This window comes from Ursus maritimus, unplaced genomic scaffold (genome assembly GCF_017311325.1).
Source record: "Ursus maritimus isolate PB19 unplaced genomic scaffold, ASM1731132v1 scaffold_1, whole genome shotgun sequence".
Lineage (NCBI taxonomy): Eukaryota > Metazoa > Chordata > Mammalia > Carnivora > Ursidae > Ursus > Ursus maritimus.
The window spans coordinates 85,913,257-85,933,925 of record NW_024423343.1 but is presented as its reverse complement, the minus strand read 5'-3'; the positions used below and the strand labels follow the sequence as shown (position 1 = coordinate 85,933,925).

Genomic DNA, 20,669 nt, shown 5'->3' with positions numbered 1-20,669 from the left:
TTATGAAGGTTGTCTTTTTTGCATTTACATTGTGTTACTTAACAGCATTGTTCTTTTGTTTAATAAATTATATTTTTTTAGTAAAAAGACTTGAAAATTCATAATAATACCTAACCTCAGACATACTTATGATCACTAGGACATCTAAAAACAACTCCACTGAAATCGTTCTAAATAAAATTATGGCTGACCAACCTCCAAGTTGCCAAATCCAATGAATATACTTATGTCTTTGTCTTCCTTAATTTCTCCAGGAGAATTAACTGTGTTGGTCACTGTCATCTTGAAACTTTCTTTAGTTTTTTTTTGTTTTTTGAGTGTTTTGTTTTGCATTGTTTTGTTTTGTTTATTTATTTGTTTGACCGTGCTCTCTTTGGTTCTGAAATCCCTTGGTCACCTCCTCAGCATTCTGCCTTCCCTTCCTCTTTAGTGTTCATTTTCTTCAAAGCTCTGTCCTTGCCCTCTTCTCTTTTCTGTAATAATCTTGGGAATCTCATCTGTCTTCTTGTCTTCAACCTAAAATTGAATGACTACCAAAGCTCTACTTATAGTTCAAACTCTCCTTGCCTTTACAGCCCTGAATATTCAATCATGTCCCAGAGGTACCTCAAATTAAGTGCGTCAAAAGTTGACTTTTTGTTTATCCTTTAAACTAGGTATCAGTAGACCTTGGCCTGCAGGCTAATACGGTAGCTTAGAAAACAAATAAAGAATAATATCCGGGGTGCCTGGGTAGTGCAGTCGGTTTAGCATCTGACTCTTGGTTTCAGCTCAGGTCGTGATCTCGGGATCCTGGGATCGACCCCATGTGAGACTCCTATCTGCAGTGCTGTCTTTCCACAAGCCATCCCTCGCACAGATGGTGTCAAGTTTCTAGCACCCAAATCTGCTATTTTCACTCCTTTGGCCAAATATTTAAAACTTATTTTCTCCCTCACTTAGGACTGTGGTTCTTTAGGCAACATCAGCATCCCCTGGGAACTTGTTAAAAATGCAAGTCTCAAGCCATACCCCAGACCTACTGAAGCAAAATCTCCTGAGTATAGCCCAGAAATCTGTGTTTTAGTGATCCCTGCATGTAATTAGGATGCACATTCAAGTGTGAAATCATTAGAACCATCTATCCTAGAGGACAAAAAATAAAATTCTTTGAAAGGACCATTTAAATCCCACCATGGTCTGATCCTTGCCCAACCTCACCCTACTACCTTTTAAATTATATTTACTATACTTTTACATTCAAAATCCATCCGTAATTACAGTTATTTTATTGATCTTCGTTGTTAAGTTAGTCTGTTCCCCTTCTAGACTATAAGCTCCAAGAAGGTAAAAATTAGTCTGTCCCTTGTAAATATCAACAAAACTTGACTCTATACTGCCATCTGGTGACATGAAATAACAATTCCAAGGAGAATCTCAAACATGAACTCATGACTTCTTCCTATAGAGCTTGGAGGTTAAGGCAAGAGTTCTGAGGTCACTTTCCTCCATGTCAGATAATTGAACAAACATCCTCTGGCTATTAGACCTTGAGAAAATTACTTAGTGTTTAACTTTCTTAGATCCCTTATCTATAAAACTATGTTGCTAAAACCTTCCTCACAGAATTGCAATGAAAATTAACAAGTGTCAGAAGCTAATATTGTTATGATTATTAATATTATTATAAAGGATTTAGCTATGCAGTTGACATAAATAAATAAGTGACATTCCCTTACTCAAATATTTTATAATGTAGTTGGGTAAATAAAACAGTGTTAGGAAAATATTAAATAATCATACAAGCTCTAAGTGCTAAGGAAGTTCCTATGGTGTTAAGCATGAACATGAAGGAGGTGAAATCTGAATTGTGTGAAGATTTATAATTGGTATCTGGATTTGAAGTGAGAAAGCCTCTCAGAAGGAGAATTTTTTCCCGTAAATCTTTGTGCAGATTGAAAGTAATACCTGTAAAGGATTAATAAAAACACAATATAAGTGCATACCTTTCTTATTATCACAAAGTCAGGATGATGATATAATTTTAATTTAATGCTTAATCATACAAGCCCAGATCTCATTATCCAAACAAAACTAAAACACTTCTCAAAAATGGTTTATTATAAATTTGGTTATTGTTGCTATTGTTTTTTAATGCACTCAAAATTTATTCAATTAATAGCTGTGTTTCACTGATAAAGATGTATTTAAATTAGATGGTTTCATAAATGTTAATTATTCATTTTCACCTTAAAGGGAAATCTATGATTTTGGTGTTCTTGCTTATTATAAAAGTGACAAATATAATGATGTATACAACTTCTCTCTATGCTAAAGAAACAACATCCTCCCAAGTGTTTATCCAGTAGGTGGACGTAAGTATCAACTACATGCTATAAATTGTCAATACACAGCAGATATAGAAAATAGAGAATTTAGGTTAAAGTGTCCAGTTATCAACCTAATCAGTGGAATATTTTATATTCAAATTTTTGTCCTCAGTCCCTACAGTAACTGTCAACATACAACCACTAGTTTCTATCCCTACTTTATTCTAAACTTTCTTTTTTGCTTTTTTGGCACAGGAGAGGTTATATGCACCCCCGTGTTCACTGCAGTGCTGTTTACAATAGCAAAGACACGGAAACAATCTAAGTGTCCATCAATAGATGAATGGATAAAGAAAATTTGGTATATATATGTATGTGTGTGTATATATATATACTATATATATTGATATAGTATATATATATAAATAGTATATATATATTTAATATATATATTATAGTATATAGTATATATATATATTTAGTATATATATTTAGTGTTTATATATTTATATATATAATATTTAGTCATAAAAGGGGAAGGAAATCTTGTCATTTGCAACAACATGTGTGGACCTTGAGGGCATTACACTAAGAGAAATAAGTGAAACAAAAAAATACAAATGCCGTATGATCTCACTTATACATGGAAACTTACAAACAAAGCAAAACAACAACAACAAAACACTGAACTTACAGATACAGAAAACAAATTGCTGGTTGCCTGAGGGAAGAGGTGGGGTTTGGTTGAAATGAAAGGGGTCAAAAGACAGAAACTTCTAGCTATAAAATAAATAAGCTAGGGGAATGTAATGTACAGTATAGGTGATTATAGCTATTAACACTCTATTGCATATTTGAAAGTTGCCAAGAGAGTAGATTTTTTAAAATAAATAAATAAATAATAAAACCATACAAGAAAGACTATAACTTAATTTTCATTAGGGTTTAGTGATACTTTGCTTCTTGGAAGGGCTTATGTTCATCTATTTGTTTCTGGCAACTAAAGATCATGACTTTCTAACAACAACAACAACAAAACCCAAAATTGTTAAATACATATAAATATTTATATATAGAAATATGTATTAAAATTATTTATGATAGGATAGAAATGAACTAAAATCAAACTATCCAATAATAGATGAATCATTGAGGACATTTTGATAGTCACATGTGCTGTGAAATACATAGTTACTAAGAAGAGATTTATAAGGCATCAATGATAACAGGGGAGAATGCTATATGTAAAAAGGAAGATGAAAAATTTAAAAAATGAAATGTGACATTAAATTTGAAGAGATACAAAGCTTTCTGGGGGCACCTGCATGGCTCAGTTGGTTAAGTGTCAGACTCTTGGTCTCAGCTTGGGTCTTGGTCTCAGGGTCCTGAGTTCAAGCCCCACACTGGGTTCCACGCTGGGCGTGGAGCCTACTTAAAAGAAAGAAAAAGGTTTCTTAATTTAGAAAACAATGAAGCATGGACTGGGGGGTTGGTCATGATCATTGGGACCCTGGTGTTGCCTTTGATGAAATTTATTACTCTGAGCCAGCTTATTACCCTGAGCTTCAGTTTCCTTATAGAAAATAAAAATAACTATCTTGTTAGATGATTCTAATGATTAGGGGAAAAAAGTGACAATGAAATGGCACATAGTAGTTCAATAAACAGTGATGGTTTTATTCATTACTGTGATATTCAACATCCCTGTTGAAACAGCTACAAGAAAAAATGTCAGGATGTTTGTTGTTCTGGGAGCTGGGAAAATGGGTGTACATTTGAGAGTATTTTTTTTAATAATAATTTTTTATTATGTTATGTTAGTCACCATACAGTATATCCTTAGTTTTTGATGTAATGTTCCATGATTCATTATTTGCATATAACACCCAGTGCACCATGCAATACGTGCTCTCCTTAATACCCATCACCAGCCTATCCCAATCTCCCCACCCCCCTCCCCTCTGAAGCCCTCAGTTTGTTTCCGAGTCCACAGTTGAGAGTATGTTTGATAGTCTCGTTGTCTGACAACGTCTGAATTCTGTTGATGGATCAACCATATTGTTCTTCTTTAGATCTATGATTCACATTTTTATTGGCATTTTTCTTTAAATAAATTGCTATGATATAGAGAAGTGTGAGGTTAAGCCCAGTATAAGTTATTTAAATATGAGACAATATGTATTCAAAAAGGACTAAAAAAAAATAATGAAACCCAAATTTCAACAAAAGGAGGTTAGGAAAATGATATGATTTCAACAGCTATTACTTTAAAAAAAAAAAGATTTATTTATTTGAGAGAGAGAGAGACAGAGACAGAGAATAGGGTGAGAGACAGAAAGAGAAGGAGAAAAAGAATATCAAGCAGACTCCCCACTAGCATTGATCCCAACGTGGGCTTGATCTTACAACCCCTAGCTCATGACCTAAGCTGAAATCAAGAGTCAGGCACTTAACTGACTGAACCACCCTGGAACCCCAACAACTATTACTTTTTAAAATTTGATTTACTTAAGCATAGAAACACATAACACTGATTATATGTGAGACACTATTCCAAGACCTTTTCATGTATTCATGCATGTTTAATATATTTGCATTAAATGACTATTAAACTCTTCTACTAGATCCTATGATACAGACCCTATAATTTTCTTTAGTTTGCAGATGGAGAAACCAAGGCCTAAGGAAGTTAAGTAACTTGCCCAACATCATACAACTAGTAAGTCATAGGGTTGGGGTTTGAACACAAGCAGTCATGCTCCCAAGGCCATGCCATTAACTCTAAGCTCAGCTTCCTCATACCATTAAAAAAAAAAAAAAAAAAAAAAAGATTTAAAATACCCACAATTGCTCCTTTATAGTGCATATGTTTAAGCTTTGATTTGTTTCTTGTTAACCCTATAAAACAACATTAGGAACCAAAGGATCTAAAATGCATTTTCTTTTTTTTAAAGTTTTGCTTAAGTGTTCAATAACTAACCTGGAAATTTATGTACAAGATGAATGTATGATAATTGGTGTTAAAACAATCATTGATTTCCTACTTGGAGGATTAGATAATTTCAAATAATATTTCTAAACTTTATTTATTTAATTTTTTAAAGACATATTTTAATTTTACAACATTGAATGACATGTCTTTTTAAAATTAATTATTTTTTTGTGAACTTCACATTATTAGTCACCAGAAAACAGGAGGCTATGATTATTTTACTTATATTAACACTGAACCTTTGTCACCATTTTTACTGTAATTCTAGCCTGGTAATAAAACAGTCAATACATTCCTGCATCTTTTTAACATTTTTTCCCCTAGCAGTGGAAGTGTTACTTCACTGAAGCAGATAAACAGGATGGATAATGATTGTTATATGTTCAGTGATCCTTATAATGGTGAAAAGTAGAATGTTCTCTGATCATTCTCGAAATTGGAAACTGACTGAATTTCATTTAGGAAATAACAAGGTCTTACTACAGGTGACATTCTCTAAAGGTATATAAAGACTAGAATATCTGCCCTGAATCCTGTATGTTAAATCAGATCCATAGAGTAAAAACTTCCTTATTTTATGCAGATTGGAGGAGTCTCATATAAATCATCTTTCAAGTTAAATAAAGATGTCAAGAAAATCTCCCCAGCACCAAATGAATTACAGTAATCTCCCCTGATCTGGGAAGGAGACATCCCAAGTAAATGCCTAAAACCATGGATAGTACCAAACCCTATATATACCATGTGTTTTCCTATACACACACACCTATGATACGTATCTACGATAAAGTCAAATTTATCAATTAGGCACAGTAATAGATTCACAATAATAATTAGTAATAAAATAGAACAACTATAATAGTATACTACCATAAAATATATGTGAATGTGGTAACTTTCTCTCTGTCTCAAAATATCTTATCATACTATACTCACCCTTGCACTTGTGATGATGTGAGATGATAAAATGTCTATGTGATAAGATGAAGTGAGGTGAACGACATAGGCATTGTAATACAGTGTTAGGTTACCACTGACTTTCTAATGATAGTTCAGAAGGAGGATCTTCTGCTTCTGGACCATGGGTGATCACAGAGAGTGAAAGCATGGAGGAGGGGTCTACTGTACATTGAATGTCTTACTTCCTTTCTATATATATATGAAAATGTCAGAAGAGTTTGAAAGTGTCATTTTCATTTCCATTCTGTTACTTTGCTAGGGCTCATGTCAACGTGGGCACATCAGACAGTTAGGAAATGAAAATACATTGATCCTGTTTTGAGGAGGGAAATGTTGTAATACATAAACGCAGCCATTTTTCAGGGTCCAGTTCATTCAGATTTCTCTAATACAAAAATTACAGTTCCTAAAAAATACCAGTCTGGGGCACAAAAATATGTAAGTACATATTTTTGCATTTATAAAAATTAAAACCAATCCTGTGTTTGTCATCAACATACAGTGTTTATGAGTAGATACTCTCCCATGCTGAAGAAAGTTTTAGAAAAGAACATCTTTTTCTTATTGTACTAGTGGCCCATTGTTGGTCAGAATCATGATTTCCTCCTTTATTTCAATTTACTCAAATCCAATATATTTACTGAATGCCTATTAAGCACAAAAGTGACTAAGCTGTATCTTCTCCCCTTAATGTCCTCATGTTGTACAGATTTGTAGGATGAAAAGAGCAAAAAACTTATGGGTGATAAAAAAGGATTAACATGATTGCTCACATAGTACACGGTGTATAGAAACTCCCACATGACAGAGAAGGATCTCTTATATAAGAAAATTGAAAGTGAGAAATTGAAGTATCTGGGAAGGAAACTAGATTCAATCAGACTCTGTCAGAGAGAAGGCACAGAAAATTCTACAGATGAGGAAATTTTGGTACAAGAAATAGTATCGATAGAGAATGAAGGTCAAGTATTGAAGAAAGAAAAAGGATAGCAGTGGAATTTAAGGACCACAGAGGTGAGCATTTTAGTCATGTCTAGGTGTAAAGAATATAACACAAATTTAAATTTAAAATAAGGCTTGGAGTGAGGTCCATAAGACCAGAAGTGCAAATGCATTTCTGAAAGTGGAAGATCTGTCTACTCTACACTGAAAGAGGGAGAAAAAAAGATACCCTCTAGGGAACAGGTGTCATCTTGGCATCAGATGTCTCAAGTAAAAATATGTTAATGATAAAGAAACATTATTTACATTGGAATGAGATTCTCGTAGGTTATGGTGCACATTATAAAGGGGAATGCTCCATCGAAAGGTACAAAAAGATGAGCTGATGTTACACCAAATGGCCACACTATACAGGGGAAAAAAGAAATAAGAAAAAGAAATGTAAGATTTAGAATTAAGAATGTCTGGCAAGGATTGAGTAGAAGAAATGAAATCACAAAGCCAGGATGGAGATTACTATTGAAGCAAAATGTGGAATACATGGGGAGAGGTGGCATACATACTCATGTAAACTCAATTCTCTTAAAAGAGAAAAGCTCGAGGAGATGTNGGGTCCTTGGTGTTCTCATCTAATTTTCTGATCATAATCAGGTGATAGATTCCAAATCTGAAGACCTTCTACAACTTCCCACAGTATCCTTTATTGACACAAGCAGTGACTAACAACATGTGGACTTTGTATAAACCCCTTAATTTTTAAGATTTCTTTATTGCTAGGTGAAAGAAATGACAAAGGAGAGAAAAAATATTCTGAACTAATTAAAATAAAGGCTGAAACCACTTCTACAACACAATACATAAAATATTAATAACTTATAGAAGTTATTTTACAGTTCAAATATTATATGATTAAGGTGAAAATACTTTCTGGTGGTTAATTCACCACCAGCACTTACCCTGGGGTTGACGGCTGGGGTGGTATATTTGAAGGTCAAATGGCTGTGCACTCGTCTTCTGAATCACACTGACATTCTGCCCTGTCCACTTATTGGCTTTTGACAATGTGTTGGTCCTCCAGTCCGTCCAATAGACCTCACTCCCATATAAAGACACGGCAAAAGGATGGGAAAGGTATTCATGACCTCGGATGATTTCTATCATGGCTGTTCCATCATAGAGGGCTGAATAAATAGCATCTGACCTGCAGAAAGGTAAATATATCAAGTTTATCAGAACTTATTCAAATAGTCAGTGGTGTTATATTACTTAGATAAATGCCAGAGGAAATATTTTATAAAAAATATTTCATGGGTCTGTATTTGATATGCAGAAAGGGGGCGGGGAAAGCCCACCATAACAAAAATAAACAAAAATCACCACCATCATAATGAAAACAAAGATCACCACCAATTTCAATGTGTGTATACATGATACATGCATGTTAGGGTACCTTTTGAGTTTATAAATACTATCCAAGAAAGGCAACAGAAAATACAGAAGAAAAAGATCATTTTTTAAACCTGGCATCTGTCCAAACTATCCTTTTTTCAAAGTGGTCCACAGTTAGTCCATTAGGCCAAGCTCCAGTTTTCATGTCTTTGTAGATGGTTTTTCTTCCAGCCCCACTCATGGAGGCAGATTCAATGCGAGGAAAATTGGCATCCCAATCTGTCCAGAAAAGAATTCTGAAGAGAAATAAATAATGCTATTGTTTCAGCCATTCAGTTCACAAATATTTATTGAGTGCCTACTATATGCTAGACACTGGCAGGCAAACAGTCTCAAAAGAAACAGATATATTGTCTACCCACTTGGGGCTTAGAGTCCAGTGGAGAAGACAGAATAAATAACCACATGCATATATAATTGCAGCTTCTAAAATATGCCAAAGAAAACTTTCATTATGGGAGAGGATAGCAGGTAAGTGATCTACTTAGAGAAGGTGATGAGGAAAAACAAAAAAGGACTTTGAGGAGGCTGTATTTACACTGAATCTAAAAGATAAGGAGAACAGTATAAAGAACATGACAAGCAAAATAAACAGCAGATATGAAAGCCCTAACAGGGGAAAAAAAAAAAAAAGTGGGTGATTTGAGGAACAGAAATAAAACCAATGGGGTGAGTAAGGAGGAAAAAGGAAGAAGATGGATTTGAAGAATGCAACCTAATGGGTTTTGTAGGCTAAGGCAATTATTTGGGTTTTATTCCAAGGGAATAAGAAGCACATTTAAGCAGGGGTGAAATGTGGTATCATATATAAGTGGATGATAGTGAGGCGAGAATATGGCATATCAGGTGGTTATTTTAAAGGAACAGCCAAGGATGACAGTGGTTTGGAATATGGTAGTGGCAGGGAAGAAGAGTGAATGATTCAAATTCAAGTGAATGGAAGGTAAATTTGGAGGTAGAACTGCCAGGACTATCTGATGACTGTAATATAGGGAAATGAGGTAGAGAATGAATCATAGGTGCCTGTGTTTCTTGTTTCAGTAAAGTCAGAGTCAGGGCAAGGGGGAGGGTGTGCAGGGAATCCATAAGTGAAATGGGGAAAATGGAAGAGAAACAGATTCTAAGACCTGGGAATTGAGTGTGGATGGGTGTGCAGAGCAATCAAAAGTTTACTTTCAAAAAAAATTTTTTTTTAATCTCAAGTTTTCAAGACATCCAAAAGGAGGTATTCAGGAAGCTGTGTGGTATGCCAGGGTGAAGTTCGGAGAAGAAGGCAGGGCTGGAGACATGAATTTAGAAGTCATCAGTATGGAGATTACGTTGAGATTCACAGCAATGAAATAGGTCATATGAGAGAGGATACAGAGGGAAAACAGAGGAAATCATTATACTTTGGTATATACAGAAACATGCAATTGTTAAAATGTCATTTTTCATATGTTTAAGATTATTACTTTTTTTTTAATTTTTTAATTACTTTTTTTTTAATATTATTTGAGACTTTACAAATTTGTGGTGCACAGACAGTTCCACACAATGGGCATTTAGTGGCTCATATCCTGCATTTGATTTTTAAGGCTATTAGGCAATGGATGTTTTATGTTCAATTGACAGTGGTTTAAACTGCTGATGCATGTTTCTATAGTATATTTAATACAGTTACACAATAACTCCACAATCATAACTGGCTATAATTTTTTAAGTGCTTACTAAATGTTAAATACTATTTTCAGTGCTTTATAGATTATCTCATTTAATCAATCATGAGACTATGGCTAAAGTTATCTATGTTTTAGAGATGGGAGAACAAGCTTAGAGAAGTTAAATTACTTGGGTTACACAGCTAGCAAGTGGCAGAGGGAGATGGGAAACCGGGCAGCCTAACTTTTGCTCTGATGCTTTTAACATCGAATTCTTTAATGTCATGTCACTAAATAAAATAACAAAGGGAAAACATCTGGCAGAGGAGTAGGAGCATGTCTGCTAATCAATAAATGGTCGTTGCCTTCTCTACTTTCATAGCAGAACCCAATGAGTAACATGGATATTTGGGAAGGGAGAACTCATAGGACTGGAGAGATAGTGACAGTCCAGGAAATTTTCCTATTATCAGCTCTGACAACATTTTGGTGAGAACTGGTAAAGTTACTGGTAAAAATACCTTTGTTCTTCATTATAATTAAATATCATTTGGCTATTTTTCAGTCTTCTATATTTTAAATGATCCTTAAGTATATGAATGTGGTAGATTACCTTGGAAAATGAAATAATCCCCTGGAGCAAAATTCAAGATACAATTCAAGCTATCTTCTTTTTTTAAAAATATTATATTTATGTAAGGACATATGGAGCAGTATAAACTAAGTATTCGTCATGATTTGAATTTTTGAGAAGTATATAGTCTGTTTTAGGACAGAGGAATTCAAAATATGAAATGAATAAAAGACAACTCAATACATTATATAATAAATCTAGTAAGTATGTGTCTTAAAAGACTATGGTGAAGAGAGAATGAAGATGTAGATATTCTTGACGAGAGTGGCAACTCATAGACAAGTCTGAAGCACTGGGCAGCCTCAAAATGTTGTTAAATAATTATACCAATATATGTTTCTGTGTCAGACAAACTTGGGATCAAGACTGATATCTGTCACTTACTCCAGTAAATTTAATCTCTGACTCCATTTTCTCATCTGTAAGTAAAAACTCTAACTGTACACAGTTATCAGGAGCATTCAATGAAGTAATGGACATACACAATTTAGAACAAGGGATGGTAGCACACAGAAAAGATTTATGCTTGCACAAGCATGCCACACACACATAGTCATAGAAATGATTTTTTAAATGCAAAATTTCAAAGTATTTCCAAAGCGTTAAAGAAATGGAGACAGAGAATTAATACAATGTCAATGTTTAAATGTCACACCAGCATGTTATGTGAAGGTAGACTGGTTTTATAAGTCAAAGCCACAAGAAAAGGATTCAGAGGAGTAGGTTGTAGGATTGGGTTTATCTCAGAGAATGTCTCTCAAAATCTGAGTTTATGTTTCATGGGCAGCTTTAGGAGTTTCCTGGCCCTGGTATGGGATCATATCCACAAAAACAGTATCTGAAGTATGCATTGTTTAATCACCAGTATTTGAATAAATTAAGTAAACTGCTGAGAAAGGATAAAACTAAGTAATGTATCAGGGATAATGTGTTGATAATTGTTGAAGCTGGGTGATGAATATGAGGAAGTTTATTATAAAATTCATCCTATTTTATGTATTTAAAAATTTCTATAAAAAAAGTTTAAAAATGTAAATAACTCAAAATTAATATAATAGGTAAATTTTTAAGAATGTTAAAAATACCAAAGGACATTTATAAAATTTTATCGCTAGAAATCTTTTTTTCTGAAAAGACTAATTTTTAAAGATTAAATTGTTTTATATAAGAGAAAAGCCTATCGGGAAATATCAACATGTATATTACATAACACATATTACTTATAAGTTACCTAATATACACTATGTTGCCATAAAGGGCAAATGGAAAAAAGATTAATTAATATAAAGCTGGTAGGCTATTCAGTTAAGTAGTTAAATGTCTTTAAACGATGAATGAAAGAATTATGTGTCTCACTACCAATATAATTTTGGATGCACACATCTTTTCACTGACAGCGGTTGTTGTCAGCTTCCCTTTATACTTAGGATTTAAAAAATAAGATTTAAAATAGAAACAAGACCAACACAGCATCAATCAAATTTATGTGGTATCTTGACAGACAAGGTAGAGTAGAGAGATTTGCAAGTTTAAAAAAGATTAGGAAAAATAATCACTGAAAACAAACAATGAATTTGAGAATGATAGCTAGTCTATCCGTGGATAAGCCACCATGAGATCTGGGCAAGGCTGTAATTCACACTCTGGATTGATGACCCAAAGACTTCTGAGCATTGTCTTTTGCCTGAGTAACAACTGGAAAACTGGTGTGTCTCTTGTAACTTTCTACCGAGTTCTGCCTTACGTGGCTGTGGAAATTCCAACACACATATCAGTAACGCTACAATTCTGCATTCTCTCTATACTGTAGGTTTACCAGAAGTAGGCACTGTGGACTTTCAAGTATGTGTTTCCAGTGGACCATAAAAGCATGGCTTGGGATAATTTGAGAAATTCTAAAATGAGTGACTCCTTCATTTCTTCACTAAATATAGCAGCATTAAGCTGTTTCTTCTGTAGTGCTCACAATGGTCCTAATCTTTCATCAATTCAAGTGGGGAAATTTCCAATACTTTTTATAAAATAACATGTTCTAGAATAAGTTCCCCTAAAAGTATTCTTAACTTCACCATAAGTCAGTTTACAATCAATTTAAAAAGTTGATTTCAAGGATCATTGTTTCATAAAATTCTAGGCACTCTTTTGTATACTTTATAATGTGGTATTTTAAAAGAATCATTTTCCCCCTATTACTTTCTTTTTATGGGTAAAATGTATTAGCATTTCAATGATTGCATTATTTCTTGAAATACACAAGGACTGAATATCTCTTCTTACAGGACGTATGGAAATATTCAGCCACAATTGCTTTTAAAAAAGAGACTACAGTCTACCGATTCTACAGTTCCTGCATTCATGGGTTAGTCTGTATCAGGATTAAATTGGGTCAATGGACCATGAACAACTTGTATCATTACAGGCATGAAAGGGCCATTATCATCTATCAGGTCAAGCTGCAGAAGGTGAAAATAAATGATCTTGGCAAAAAAAAGAGGATACTTATCTATAATCTTTAGGTTCTAAAAGCAACAACGTCTTTATTAGTTTCATTTAGGAACATTCCCAGATAAAATTAAAATTTTATTTAGATGTTTCACTAATCTTCACAATTACTATATCTGCTTTCACAAATTGCAATTGCTATAGCAGAGTCCAGTTATTATGACAAATGAAATCTAAACACCCGCAACGGAGCAGGAGGACACCATTCAGCTGCACAAGTACAGAGGCAATGAAATTTCAAGAACTGAAGTGAGTGCCCTGTAGATTCTGAACTTCCTGGTGCTTCTTACTCCCTAATACTAAGCTTGAGGTTCAGAGGAGATTCATGGACTTGTTCAGGTCACCTTAGCAATAAGTGTATCCCTTTAAAATGCAATGAGAGAAAAATGGCTCCTCCCTAAGACTCCCATTTACTGTCTTGGAATAACCTGTCACTTGGGATACTGGGTCAAAACCCAGAATACTAAAGGGACGTGGCATGATGGCAACTATGTTTTATAATGTAAAATTAAGACCTGTGGATTTTATGCCAGGGAAGCAAAGTAGTTGATTAAAAATATTTGTTTTTTGGCATCTGTTAAAAAAGGTCACAAAGGACCTTCATAGCTGAAGGAAACTCACATGATTTAAACATGTTTTATTAGTCTAATGTTACAGCTCGTTTCTTGGGTGTGTGTGTGTGTGTGTGTGTGTGTGTGTGTGTGTGTTTGGTATTGTTGTTTTTGTTTTTCCTCAGCTATGCTGATGGAGCAAAGTGGCTGGTTGCAAACTTGTTCTATCACTTGTTATTGTAAACAAAGTTTACAGTATTACCCATTAGCTGTCTTTTACTCTATACTTCACTTTTTCAGCTTTCTCCTTGAGCTTTGTAAGTTACATGTTAACAAAAAGTCTATGCATATGCATTAATTTATTTAACAAACATTTATTCAGCACAATTATATATACCAAGAGCAGGGGAAGATTTCATAGATATGGAAGCATGTCTTGCCATTAGACTTTGCTTGCCATTAGAGAACTTATGATGTAGTAGGAAAGATAGCACTATTTACAGAGACCATAATTCTCAAAAAAATATCTGGTAGATTTATCCCAAAATGCCTGTTTTTAAAAGAAAAAGTTCAAGTGTCTTTGGAGCTCCTATCAATTTTGATTCACAGCTTCTTTATGTATTTCAAGAATTATTTGAGAAACAGGGAGAAATTTTACGCTTCTGTTTGAATAGGTAGCACTAAGGCAGTAAGCGGAGTTTAAATCAAATTAAATTATTTTTCAATGTTGCTTTTCTTGTGCTTCGCTTTGCAGTTCACTGTGTGTGTGTTTGCATGCTCGCACATATTTTTACTATGCTCTCAGCCTACCTTATAAAAGGTCCAATGTTTAAAAATAATTACGGACTTTTTACTAAAATATCCCAAACCTGAAAATATTTTCGTATTTGCACTGCGTTTTTAAATTTAATTGCCACAGCTGGGCTTTACAGGTGTTTATATGAACTTCATATCTTAATTGTATCAATCCACTATAGGAAAATTTTTAGAGATAAAAATCCTATCATATCATGACACCCAAACTTGTCAACCTTTCAATTTCTCCCTAGAGTTGAATGAATTAGTAGTGCCTTCTGAACTTTGATTATTTATACCAAAAATGATTTCATAAGTATATTTATTTACTCATTTTTCAAGAAAAAAATTATTACCACAGTAATTATTTTAATCAGCTGTACAATTTCACAGCAGCAATTAGTAATGGAAGGCATCGACTTTCTCAGAAGCATTATCTGGTTTTTCTACTCAGAGGCTAGCTTTTATCCTAACTTTCAACTCTTAGAAGATGTATTACTTCTGAAGATCTTATATCACTGGACTAGCATCTGATATTTTCACTTAAATAGTATTTGTGGGTGGTGCGTTGTGTCTTCTCACTCTCCTTTTTTTTTTTTTTTCTCCTCTCAGGTTGGATACTCTGCAAACTAAGTGAGACAAATAATTTTATCTTAAGCATTGTCAGTTCAAAGCTATAGAAAATAAAGTTTCAACTCCCAGATCTACTGCTTTGTTTGGTCAGACTATTTTCAAAGCTTTCATGTGTCTGTTTTCTCCTCTTTGTTGCGTCTTATTTTTCTCTCTGTGTGGCATCTGTAATTTGAGAGCATTCACAGATTTTCTACCATGTTGGTGTACAAGCTAAAACCGCAACTTTCTCTAAAATATCACTTTCCCTTATACAGAAAGTTTCTTCTGTGTATGAGGTGCTGGTACAACTTAGATAGGTCTAGTAGGTGAAAATTTCACACTGATATTTGTTATATTGAGGGTAAAACCCCTGTTGATGATGAACTTTTATGGGATGTAAAGGGTCAAGATCTGCAGGTTACTTGTAATCTCAGGAATCATCTCTTTTAAAAAAGAAATTTCTCATTAAACGTAACATATCTTTTCCCAGTGAACTGTTATTATAGGAATTAATGAATGAAATGGGCAAACTGTAAACTGTATAAATGACAGAACCCATCTCTAAACTAAAAGATACAGCTACTGCTTTGTTCCTTGCTGCCAGATCTCTGTTTTTTTCAAAAGCAGCCAGAAATCCAGGACTGTATACAAAATGTCTCAATATTTTAAGTTTGGGCAAGTAATTCAAATAAATTTAAAACACTGTGGAGGTAAAGCAAACATATTAATGAGAGCTGCCAGTTTGGAATCCTGTTCTGGGCAACCTGCTTTGGCCCTTTAATTTCTGGGTGTGAATTGAGGAAAAGAACAAACAACTTCCCAATCTACTGATTTCTGAGCTGCGGTATAAGCCAGAGCACCAGCCAGAAAATGTGATCAGGAAGCTGACTTAAACACAGGCTCCCTTTTCTCTCTTCTGCGTTTCATTAAACTCCCTCCTGGCTGATTTCCCTTCCTCACTGGTGCTCCCTGGACTTTGTGTAACTTGAAGGTACAGAGACAAAAAAATGAATAAAAATAAATTTTAAAAAATTCTGATCTACTAACCTTTAACCTTGACGATGGTTTTGGATTTACAAAGTAGTTACCAAGGAAATAAATAACTCATCTATATCATCTATATCATTATCTTCCACATATTTACCATCTCCTCAAAAACAACCAATGATAAAGATATTATTTCTGATTTACAAAAGAAAAAAACTAAAATTTAAGGGAAGATAATAGAGTTGAGTAGATTCTCCAGAGAATAAATGACTGAACAGAACTTGGAACCCTCTTTTTCAGTGTCTCTCTTCTGCTCTTTTGCAGAGGAACACACAGGGAACACTAGGGACAATAAGCTGAGTTACTCAACATTTGACCTTGTTTTCAAGAATCATGTGCTTTGTCTTTCCAACACCCCAATAGTCAGTGTCTCATCACTGGACTCTTTCAAGCTTATACTAATTTTCTTTTAAACTGACTCCATGTACCTACAAAATACATAAGAGGTGGTGCGGTTAATATCTGTGACTGTTTGGACCAAAGACTGGCCCTGTGGATTGCAACCATTAGAAACAATTACAGCATCTCTTTGGCATGTCAAAGAGAAATTCATTAAATCACTACTTCAAAATTGAGTTGCAATAGCTTCCAATAGGGCCTAATGCCCATATTTAGAAAAAAAGATATTTCTGTCTTCTAAAAGTACCCTTGTAAGCAATCTTATAACCAAATTTATGCTAATAAATTAAACTGGTAGATTTATATATATATATACATATATATGTGTATATATATATAAAATTATATATACACAGACATACATATACATAATTATATATATATACACACATATACATACATGTACAAAATAAGCAATCTGACTCATAATTTATGAAATAACTGAATTCAATATTCGTTTAAAAGATTATTTTTTATGCCAAAGTGAATCTGTAAAAGGCAAACTTCTTTACCCATATCTTGGGTCCAAAGCGATGGCCCTGGGGTGTTCCATGGCTCCGGCTATTAGTGTAGTTCTTAAGGAACCATCTAGTTTGGCCACTTCAATTTGGTCCAGATTGCTATCTATCCAGTATATGTTGCCTGCTATCCAGTCGACTGTCAGTCCTTCTGGGGTAGCCAGGCCATGCTCCACAACCACTTCTACTGCACTAACTCCTGCAAGAAAAAAAAGGAAACCAACACTTATACCCATTCAAGGAACATGTTACATACACACACACACACACACACACACATAAAGGCCTACTTAACAGCAGTACAGAGTTTTTAAGCATTATATTGAGTTTTAAAGATATAGTGCAAATGTGTTACCTGGCACGATGGAAACTAAGAAGACTCCAAACTTAGAATTACTGATATTTCCTACCAGAAATTTTTAATTTCTTAAGCCCTTTCAGTGACAGTGAAATAGAATTTTTAAATAACTCTGAGGCTAACAACAATGTTTAGATTTCAAAAAGTTATTTCTTGTTTCTGCTTTTGAAATAGAACACAGGATTTGGGGAAAAAGAATGATGTGCTAGTTAAAATTAGTGCAATTTAGTATCAACATTGGTCTTCGGGGGTAGAATAAAGAGAAAATGTCCTCGTGGGGCAACATGCATTATAACTCATCAGCAGCCATCCTTTTTTGAAGCATGATAGATAAGATAACTTTCCTGCACTTTCCCTTAGTAAAGATAAACCCCAAATCACACTCCCTGCCCCTTCCTGTGCCATAAGACTTACACGATTTAACATGATTACAAATAAGAGAGGAAGGCATTAGTTTGGTCTAAATAAAAATAAGCAATTTGGTAACATCCACCAATGATCTTATTTATCCACTTCTTAATTTCTTTTGTAATTAAAGGAATAATTTAATTTTTTTCTAATAGTATAACTCTTCATAGTTTATGACATTGCCAGTGTTTTTGTCAGACATTTTAACAGTTCTTTTTTTTTTTTTTTTTTTTTTTTAGAGCCTTAACTGTCCAAGCCCAAGGATCGAAATCCATCACTTGAAATCAGTCTCTTGCAATATGCCACAGGACACAAATTCACATGTGATAATTACATCGTGTTTATTATCATTTTTCCAAAGCTGCAAAGGTGACTTATGGAGAAATTCAGATTTTGATATAAACACCTGGACTTTGGAATGCTACACAGATCCAACATTTCCAAAGGATTATTACATATATTTATCTCACAGCCTTGCTACTTAAGAAAAGTGTAAAATAGACAAAAGAGATAAGTCAAATTATGATAAAAACATTTAGTTCATGTTAGTGGTCTTTGTAACAATTCATTATTTGTTTAAATTTGCAGAAAGATGGCAACCAAATAAAAACATTTTAACTCACAAACATACGTCTACTAGTATGTGGAAGGCAGTAGTTATTTCTTATAAATATTTTTCTTCACCAAATGTCCACGGAAAAGCTCACAATTTGCAAATGGTATGCATAGCACAGGCTTTCACAATTCATTCCCCTCCCTCAATATATCTTCACACATACACTTGACATCCCTGATTTTACACATATGAGGGAGAAGATAAAGAACAAAAGTGCAAAGCTTAATCTAAATCCCATCTGATTACAGCATACTTCTCTAGAATTTTCAGTTAAAAATTACCTCCGCTTTCAGAAAGTTTGCCCCGGTATATTCGGTCCTCTACAACATCTGTCCAATAAAGTAAACTTTGATTGAAGTGGAAATCAAGTGCTATTGTGTTTCTCAACCCAGGAACGAGTAGACTGTAGTCTCTTTTATGAAGATCAATCCTTCTGATCTCATGGCGAATAGAAAAGATGATGAATGCTTCAAAAGGATCTGAAAATAAATTTATTTTTAATAGGCTTATAAAAATATTTATGTTTTCATAAGTAGAATAAAACACTTGAGGTCAAGTCCAATTATTTACAAGCATAATTTATTATATAATTCTCTGTTTAATCGAACATTTAAAAGAAACTTGAAAATTTTAGGTTTATATATCTTCATTAAAACAAGGTATAAAGATGTTTTTATTCCTTGGATTTTTCTACACCTGATTCTGATTAAAGAATACAAGAACTATTGGAATTCCAAGACAAGTTGGGGTTTTTCTATCTTAGTGGAGCTTCAGCTGACAATCCAAACCTCAGAAACATCAACATAGAAATTGCTAAGAATTGACTAAAACTAGTTCTGCTACTCTTAACCCATCACACGCTTACAGCTCCACAAAGGAAAGAGATCCAATAAAAGAGATTTTCTGTGAAGAGAGTTACAGCCTTATAGTTAGAGTATACTACCCATAAGTGGGTAGATGATGGCTTTCTCCACAGTCTGAAATTTACTAAAATTACATTATCATTTTGCAAATGTGTCAAGTCCTGTGCCAATTACTGTTGGACATACTAAGATGAGTTAGACATGAATTTTGCTTGAGGAGTACACATTTTGAGCAAGGGGACCCAGGCTTACAGAGATTTACCCACATTTCCATGTGAGTACCATTCCTTTGGGCTTTCCCGTAGGGAAATTCGTTTTTCTATTTTAAGTCCAGACACATCCTCTGAATGTGAGCTGCCATAATCATCTCTTCCCATGGCTCAAGAGGTGGATGTAAGATCTAAATCAGGTTAATAGGTCTATAAACTTTCAGAGACTATTTCAAGCTGAGGGTAAAGAATCTCTTTTCTTCTAAGGTCATAAATCTCTAAGCCTAGTAATGCCAGTGTTCATGCCCTTCTAGTTTGTATAAGTCTACTTATGTCATTGTAGTAGAAGAAAAAAAAAAAAAAAAAAAACAGAGAAGGAAGCAGCAATGACCTGGGGATGTTCAAGTCTATAAGCTAAGGATGTTCAAGTCCACAGTCACAATTATCCCTAAGTCTAGTTCCTTCCTTCATATTCCCTATACATTTCCCACACTTCAGATATGTAAGCCAGTGAACTTAATTCCAACTCAGTTTGAACTGTTTTTTTGTCATTTGCAACCAGGTTTACTGTTCTTATTAATCTCCATCCTTCAGAGAGGTCTTTCCTGGGCAGTTTCCTTATAAAGGCCATTTTATTATTTTATATCTCCAAAACCTATTTATTCTCTTTGAAGTATATTTTAGAATTGCTATTTGTTTGTCATCTACCTTCCTCACTTGTTTATATCCTTTATTAAAACAGGGATCTTGTTTCCCTTGCTCATTATCATGGCCCTAATACCAAGGACCAGGGAGGACGTATTACATACCAGGTCTTAGATTTAGAACGGTGCTAACGTAAGCTGCCTGCCATTGGTGTAGGGAA

The 20,669-nt window shown here is 34.1% G+C and overlaps 1 protein-coding gene across 1 annotated transcript in view; it reads right to left on the bottom strand.

Moving 5' to 3' along the window:
- Nucleotides 1-20,669, bottom strand: part of LRP1B (LDL receptor related protein 1B) — a 1,456,161-nt gene that overhangs the window by 573,214 nt on the left and 862,278 nt on the right. The window contains exons 23-26 of the mRNA XM_008695867.2: nt 19,014-19,211; nt 17,345-17,549; nt 8,724-8,888; nt 8,160-8,404 (exon numbers count right to left, since the gene is read on the bottom strand). Of these exons, the coding sequence (XP_008694089.2) occupies nt 8,160-8,404; nt 8,724-8,888; nt 17,345-17,549; nt 19,014-19,211 (813 nt within the window). The remainder of the gene's footprint in view (nt 1-8,159; nt 8,405-8,723; nt 8,889-17,344; nt 17,550-19,013; nt 19,212-20,669) is intronic.